Genomic DNA, 8,233 nt, shown 5'->3' on the forward strand with positions numbered 1-8,233 from the left:
ATTTAATCACCCTGTTGCAGGAGAACTTTCCTGCAATGCAGGACATTTAAAACATGTGTATTTGAGGTTTATAAAGACTTCTGAAGTTTGTAATTTCCACATTGAAATGTCAGATTAGATTTTCCCTTATGATGTGAAATGTCAATTTAATTATAATCCACATAATTCACATTTCCTGTTGCCGCAGGATTATTTTCTCAAATTAAGATTCTACATCTTTATAGACATGACTGTCCATCATCAAGCATTTATAGTTCAAATAATCACCAGTGGCATACTATTAAGTACATTATAGGCCAAATCAGAGTTTGGAAAATCTAATATTTTCAAGCTCAGTCATTGACTCTTAATACATTTTGCTAAAAGGATTTGATTATTAAACTTTTGCTATTAAGGTGGTTAATATTTGAGTAGTGTTTGTAGACTGTGATAGGCCTACTGTATAGTCATTATTTAAGATCATTTTTAGGCTTGTGTCTGATACATGTATCATTGTTAAGTACGTTAATATAACCATTTAGAAATAAAATGACTTTCAACTAGCTCTTTCTATTTTTTGCTATTTTGTAACCAGGTTGGCAATGGCAACAAACGCATTGAAATGCTGACAGCATAACCTACTGTGAAAGACTGATGCCATGTAGTCCCTCTTGTCTAGACAGAGGGGTTTGCTCCACTGAAGTAGGCTATATGTGATCGGTTGCCTCTCACAATGTACCAATGCTCAGGTTTCCTCATACTAGAAGTAACATAGTAAACGGACCACTTAAATTAGGGAACGGGGGATACCTAGTCAGTTGTACAACTGAATGCCTTCAACTGAAATGTGTCTTCCATATTTAACCCAACCCCACTGAATCAGAGAGGTGCGGGGGGCTGCCTTAATCGACATCCACGTCTTTAGCGCCTGGGGAACAGTGGGTTAACTGCCTTACTCGGGCAGAACAACAGATTTTGCCATTGTCGGCTCAGGGATTCGATCCAGCAACCTTTTGGTTACTGGCCCAACGCTCTAACCTCTAGGCTAAATGTATGATATGTTACATTTGGTATGGTTACATAAGACCGAAGGTTACTGAAGGCAGCAATAAAAGGAAGGTGGATCGGTGGGTGTATAATGCAAATGTCTAGCAATCCAAAGGTTGCGTATTCAAATCTCATCACAGATAACTGTAGCATTTTAGCAACTTTGCAACTACTTTGCCCTTTAATTTAACCTAATTCCTAACCTTAACCCCTAGCCTAGCTAATGTTAGCATTAGCCACCTAGCTAACTTTAGTGACAACAAATTGGAATTTGTAACATATCATACATATTTCAATTTCGTAACATATTGGCCAATTTGCAATTTGTAACATATCATACGAATGGCAATTCGTAGCATATCAAACGAAATGGATGATGGACACCCACACATGAATACATAATGTAACATATCCTACTAATTTGAGAGTCATGGATTTTCGTTTACTATGTTACGCTACCCCCGATTCCAGGTTGCAACCTTTCCGAGACGAAATGCCAGCTAACAGTTTGGCCAGCTAACCACTAGGCTTCGCTAGTCTCATTCAGTGATGGCCAGAGTCGGACAGAGTCGCTTAGCCTAAGCCTACCCTGTACAATATTAAGTCCATACCGTTAAGTCTTTCTCAATCCATTTAGTTCCACTACAACAAATGAACAATGTTAAGGTAGGCAGACTCGGCCCATATGAATAAGGCGATATCACCAATAAGTCGTTTTTAGATTTGCCAAGTGGTGAAATTATTAAAGGTGCGAAATTGTGATTTATCGTCAACAGGTTTATTGCAATTGTAGTGATCACATGACCAATACGACGCGCGCCCCTCACTTGCGCTCAGCTACCCTCACTGTTCAGTTGCCCCCACGAGCAACGAGCGTCAGACCGTTTTTATACAGTTGATTGACGACCAGTCACGCACAAAAGAGCTCTCAGCAAGGGAGGAGTGGCGGAGGATAGCATTAATTTTCTAACAGTAAGAAAATGTCAGGTATTTTTTTGGTGGTTTATAGATATTTCGCGTGGAATTAAACTGGAAATGTTAAGGTGAGCGGTAGGCTACGTTAACGGGAGGCTATGTTATGTAGACATAACGGTTCTTGTTCATAAACCGATTATAGGCTTGACGATGGAAATAATGGAAATAATAGCCTAATAATAATGTAGATTTTCGAGAGTGAGTGAACAATTGAATGATGTCCATTTAGTATTATTTCTGTAGCTGTCATGTTCTCCAATTACATGGGGTAGAATGTCAGATGAACCAGTCAACGTCAGCCTTCAAACTACACAACATAGTTGAAAGGTGGACCCGGTGAGACGTAACTTCTTGCTCTTTTGGAACATGGACTAAAGAAGAGAATGATGGGCCTACAATGTTTATTTTGTCAATGCTCTCGCTTACCTGGGCAGAGACAGGCGCCCGTTAACTCTCCGTACAGTTCACTGTCGTTTTAAAGTGCTGAGGATATTCGCCAATGTTGGCCTGCTCTTTGACTGCAAATAACTCCAAACGGACAGAAACTGATTTGATGGTGTCGTAGATCACTAAAATGATTTGATAGTGAAGAATTCATCAGCTACATTGAGGAAGACGTTGTCATCCCACCGCTGTGGTAGCCTGTGTGATACACAAGACACCAGATGGCTAACAACGACTCGATGCAAGTAAGTTTTCCAAGTTAGCATTGGACAGGGGTTTTCCTTGATTTAACATATTAGGTTAGCCTGTGTTTGTCCTATTCGAAGAGATGCGTGCATGTCATATTTGTAGGCTATTTCTTCTAATTGGGTTCGTGGTGACGTCTTTGCACGACAGGGACTGATGGTGGACAGGTACCCTACTAGTACATCGGGCCAAAGTACTATGGTGGTTTTAGACAGGTAGTAGCCCACTATAACCTACTGAGCCTTTAGTCCACACCCACACCATCACCTTGAAACTTTAGGTCTGTGTTTTCTGTCCCCCATGTTTGCAATGGTCTAACAGGGCATAATAATGGCAGGTGCTTATTGTGTGTGTTACCAAAGCAGTCTACACCCGCACAAATATGTCAGACAAAAGTAATGACGTATTGATGATGTGTAGACCAACAGATACTGTACACACATATATCTACTTGTTATACCTCACCGGCCATATGGAAGAGAAATGACCTGTATGGAGCATTAGAGGGCCATTTCTTGTGGTACATAGTTGTTCCGCTCAGGTGAGTTACAGTGGAGGGTGTCAGAGTCAAGGACCTAATTAAACAGGTCATGTTACCTTATGCTGCTTACACAGGTGTCATCTCAGTTCAGGAAACTGCATAGGAGGGAATTGTTACAAATTAGAGGCCAGGTTGAACTCATGCCAGAAGCCAACATTAATATCTGTCTGCTGCAGCCTTGAGTTTGGGTCAGACCAAAGTCAGTGGTCCAGTACAAAGTTCAAATAATAAGATACATAAAACTACACATTCTATTTTAAGTTAGTGTATTACATGTAATCGACTTTCACTGTACAGATGCGGTCAAATATACATGTTTACACAGGCAGCCCAATTCTGATATTTTTCCACTAATTGTTCTTTTGACCAATCACATCAGATCTTTTCATATGAACTCTTTTTCAGACCTGATCTGATTGGTCAAACTACTAATTAATGACCAAAAGATCAGAATTGGGCTGCCTGTGTAGATGCAGGCTTTTTTCTTCAAAAATAAGTTGAAATAGAAAAAACTTTGTGTTAAACCTTGTGTATTTGTTTGACATAGAACTGCACAGAACCAAGAAAAAAAAACAAAGTAAAAAAAATGAATTGAATTAAATCATTTAGAATTCTAATTCATTTGGTTGGAGGCAGCGATTCTCATTTACTGTGTAATTTTTTTAACCTTTGGTAAGTTTCAGTTGCCAACAGGGTAAAAATAGCTGTTCAACCAGTTTTGAGAAGAACAAACTGATCATTCTGCTCCATTGCACTTCATTGCAAAGTGCATGGGTGCCAATATATTTAACCACATCTGTTACTACAAGGCATTTGTGCCTTTTGAGGGCCTTAAGAAAAATGTTGTTGGGGGCCCCACCTCACGGGAAAAAAACATTTTAGTGGCCCCCCTTTTGACAGTGTAAAGAAAAAAGTTTTAGAGATACTTTCCTGCAATTTGAGAAATGTTGCCATGGGGCGCAGAGAAAATGTTGCAGTTTTAAAGCAAGTTTGCATGCATTTTTTACATTTTGCCATGGAGAGGATAGAACATTTGGCAATTTTCTAACAAATTTCATGCAGTTCTACTAATTTGCCTTGGGGCGGAGGGAAAAATGTGCAGTTTTACAGCTCAATTCTTGAAATTCCATTTTTTTTGCCATAGGATGGAAGGACATTTTTACAGTTCTTAAGCTAATATCCTGCAATTCTGCACATTTTCCATGACTTATACCATGTTGATATGATATCTGAGTGAGAGTGACTAATAAAATCAATGGGGGCCCCCAGGAGGTCAGGGCCCCCAGGAGGTCAGGGCCCCCAGGAGGTCAGGGCCCCCAGGAGGTCAGGGCCGCTGTAACATCATGTAAAGTATGACCTACTGAACACTGAGTCAGCGAGTAGCCTAAGCCTATATCACTAGGTGTCAGTGTCAGGAAAGCATCCGGTATCAAGGACACATGTAGGCTACAGTAAGTTCCTTCCAATGGTGCCACTGTCAGATTTCTTCCCCCAGGGATTTTCCCCCCCGAAACTTGAGGTCAATCATTTGTTTTAAATGTACTCAATAAAATGGCATGTACATAATAATGCTTATGACTATAAAATTGGGGGTGGCCTCTTGACTGACGTAAGTAGGCCTAGTTAGTGTTTCCATGAAAGAGAAGGTTTCCTGATTCCTGGAAAGCTAGCACTGACTGTGGGCAACACACATCAGAGGAAGGTAACAGGGCCTAAATGTTCATTGTTCCTGTTTTGTATTCTCTTGTTCTACCTCTAGGCCTAGATTCTTCACTCTTCTTTTTCAGTTATGTTTTGCTCGTTTTGCAATGAGAGAGAAAATATTGCTTTGGATGGAAAAGACACATTCATTGACTTTGTGAAAATAATAATAGGCCTTGCAGGACATTCATATATTTTAGGGATCTTTACTACTCTTTCAGCTTATTGAAAAACACCCAGTGCACACAAGCATTTCAATGGGGTTTAATTTATCCAGCAAACAATCCCCAATTTCTGTTTTTACACTGGTCAAAAATATTAACACAACATTCAATAATTTCTAAGATTTTACTGAGTTAGAGTTCATACAAGGAAATCAGTCAATTGAAAAAAAATGCATTAGGCCCTAATCTATGGATTTCACATGACTGGGAATACAGATATGCATCTGTTGGTCACAGATACCTTAAAAAAAGTAGTGGCATGGATCAGAAAACCAGTCAGTATCTGGTGTGACCATTTGCCCCATGCAGCACAACACATTTCATTGGCATAGAGTTGATCAGGCTGTTGATTGTGGCCTGTGGAATGTTGTCCCACTCCTCTTCAATGACTGTGGGAAGTTGCTGGATATTGACAGAAACTGGCAAACGCTGTTGTACATGTTGATCCAGAGCATCTCAAACATGCTCATTGGGTGACATTTCTGGTGAGTATGCAGGCCATAGACGAACTGTAACATATTAAGCTTCCAGGAATTGTGTACAGATCCTTGCGACATGAGGTGATTGCGGCAGATGAATGGCACATCAATGAGCCTCAGGATCTCGTCACGGTGTGTCGGTGCATTCAAATTGCCATCGATAAAATGCAGTTGTGTTCGTTGTCCATAGCTTATGCCTGCCCATACCATAACCCCACCGCCACCATGGGGAACTCTGTTCACAATGTTTACATCAGCATACAGCTCGCCCACACGACGTCATGTCTGCCATCTGCCCGGTACAGTTGAAACCGGGATTCATCTGTGAAGAGCACACTTTTCCAGCGTGCCAGTGGCCATAAAAAGATGACAATTTGCCCACGTTATGACGCTGAACTGCAATCAGGTCAAGACTCTGGTGAGGACGACAAGTACGCAGATGAGCTTCCCTGAGATGTTTTCTGACAGTTTGTGCAGAAATTCTTCGGTTGTGCAAACCCACAGTTTCATCAGCTGTCCGGGTGGCTGGTCTCAGACGATCCCGCAGGTGAAGAAGCTGGATGTGGAGGTCCTGGGCTTGTGTGGTTACACGTGGTCTGCGGTTGGGAGACCGGTTGAACGTACTGCCAAATTATCTAAAACAACGTTGGAGGCGGCATATGGTAGAGAAATTAACATAAAATTCTCTGGCAACAGCTTCGGTGGACATTCCTGCAGTCGACATGCCAATTGCACACTCCCTCAAAACCTGTGACATCTGTGGTATTGTGTTGTGTGACAAAACTGCACATTTGTAATGATCATGCTGTTTAATCAGCTTCTTGATATGTCGAACCTGTCAGATGGATGGATTATCTTGGCAAAGGCGAAATGCTCACTAACAGGGACGTTAACAAATTAGTGCACAAAATTTGAGAGAAATAAGCTTTTTGTGCATATGAAACATTTCTGGGATCTTTTATTTCAGCTCATGAAACATGGGACCAACACTTCACATGTTGCATTTACATTTTTGTTCAGTGTAGATTGTAGCATGGAGAAGAATGTTATCTCAAGGAGCAGTAGATTGGCTACACATAGATACTGAGTGATTGCTGATTGAGATCAAGCAGGCACGATGGCAATGGTAGACGTCCCTGTCGGAGCAGACCTACACTCTGCATAGTGATTGGTCTTGATTGTTCTATTTCCCCTCAATACCTCATCAAGGCTTTACTGGGGGCAGAATGTTTTTTTTGGAAGGGATGGTGGTCACAAATGAGCAGAGCTACAGTACATTACTCAGTCCTTACAAGAACTCTCTCTTTCTTTCAGTCCATAAGACTGATCTCACTCTTTCTCTTTCCCTCAGTTTCCCCCTCTCACACATTATCCATATTATCCAGTGCAATATAATAGGGCTTAGTCCATCAGGGTGTATTGGTCTCTCTCTCTCTCTCTCTCTCTCTCTCTCTCTCTCTCTCTCTCTCCCACTCCATCGTCCTCCGTCTCTTTCTCATGTATTGATTTTATGTTTGTTTATTTGGTTACTCCCTGCTCCCCAGACAGCTTCACTGAGTGTAAAACAAGAATCCCCCTGGGTATTTGGGTCTTGTGCATTGATAACACGCCAACCTTATAGACTTACATTACAGTCATCCTCTCATGCATTTTTTATATCTTTTGGTTTTCTGCCGTCCTTATCAAAGCTGAAGAAGATCTCTGTGAACTCTCTGTGAGTGGTTGCAGCCAGCTGGTCATTATGCATGTTCAACGATTCTCTGCCTTTTTTTGCTTTTTGCCAAATGGCTTTTTATTGATCGCGCAGGAGAGTGGAAACATTTCCTCTGTCAGTACATTTCTTTAATGGCATCAAAGACTTCCTCCACACTCAGGCTACTGAGCCCCAGACACCTGTTGCGCTGTATATTAAAAAGAGGAAAAAACACTATGGTTCTTCTTTAGAAGGGCCAGCTCCTCATCACGCAAACAAAACCTGTTTTGGCTCCAGCTGTCGTTGCTGATAACTCGTATGATAATAGGATTAGGAGACCCTGGACATTTCTGTCTTGACCCACTCCCATGGTGGCATAACACCCAAACCCACCCTCACCCCCAGCCCTTCACTCCAGGATGAAACTGGCTCTGTGGAAATATATCCTATCCTCCCTTAGACCTGTCTGCACCCTGCGCAGCTGTAGAGATGGAGTGCACCATTTTTTCTGAATCAAAATTGGGTTTAGGTGGTGGGCGTGGTCAATGGCGCAATCTCCGACTGAACATTTTAGAGGCTCTCTCGACTGCAGAGACAGAATTTTGCCATGGGGTGGAGAGACATTTTTACCATTTTTAAAACTAGTTTCCTACATTTCTACACATTTTATCATGGCTTATGACCTGTTCACCGGACGTGCTTGTTGCACCCTCGACAATTACTATGATTATTATTATTTGACCATGCTGGTCATTTACCAACATTTTAACATCTTGACCATGTTCTGTTATAATATCCACCCGGCACAGCCAGAAGAGGACTGGCCACCCCTCATAGCCTGGTTCCTCTCTAGGTTTCTTCCTAGGTTTTTGGCCTTTCTCAGGAGTTTTTCCTAGGGAGTTTT

At 41.5% G+C, this 8,233-nt stretch overlaps 1 protein-coding gene across 1 annotated transcript in view; it reads left to right on the forward strand.

Annotated features, from left to right (window-relative positions):
- Nucleotides 1–1,914: 1,914 nt before the first annotated feature.
- Nucleotides 1,915–8,233, forward strand: part of LOC115201351 (serine/threonine-protein kinase N1) — a 44,305-nt gene continuing 37,986 nt past the window's right edge. The window contains exon 1 of the mRNA XM_029764929.1: nt 1,915–2,690. Within this exon, the coding sequence (XP_029620789.1) occupies nt 2,667–2,690 (24 nt within the window). The 5' untranslated portion in view covers nt 1,915–2,666. The remainder of the gene's footprint in view (nt 2,691–8,233) is intronic.

The sequence above is a fragment of the Salmo trutta genome, chromosome 1 (genome assembly GCF_901001165.1).
Source record: "Salmo trutta chromosome 1, fSalTru1.1, whole genome shotgun sequence".
NCBI lineage: Eukaryota > Metazoa > Chordata > Actinopteri > Salmoniformes > Salmonidae > Salmo > Salmo trutta.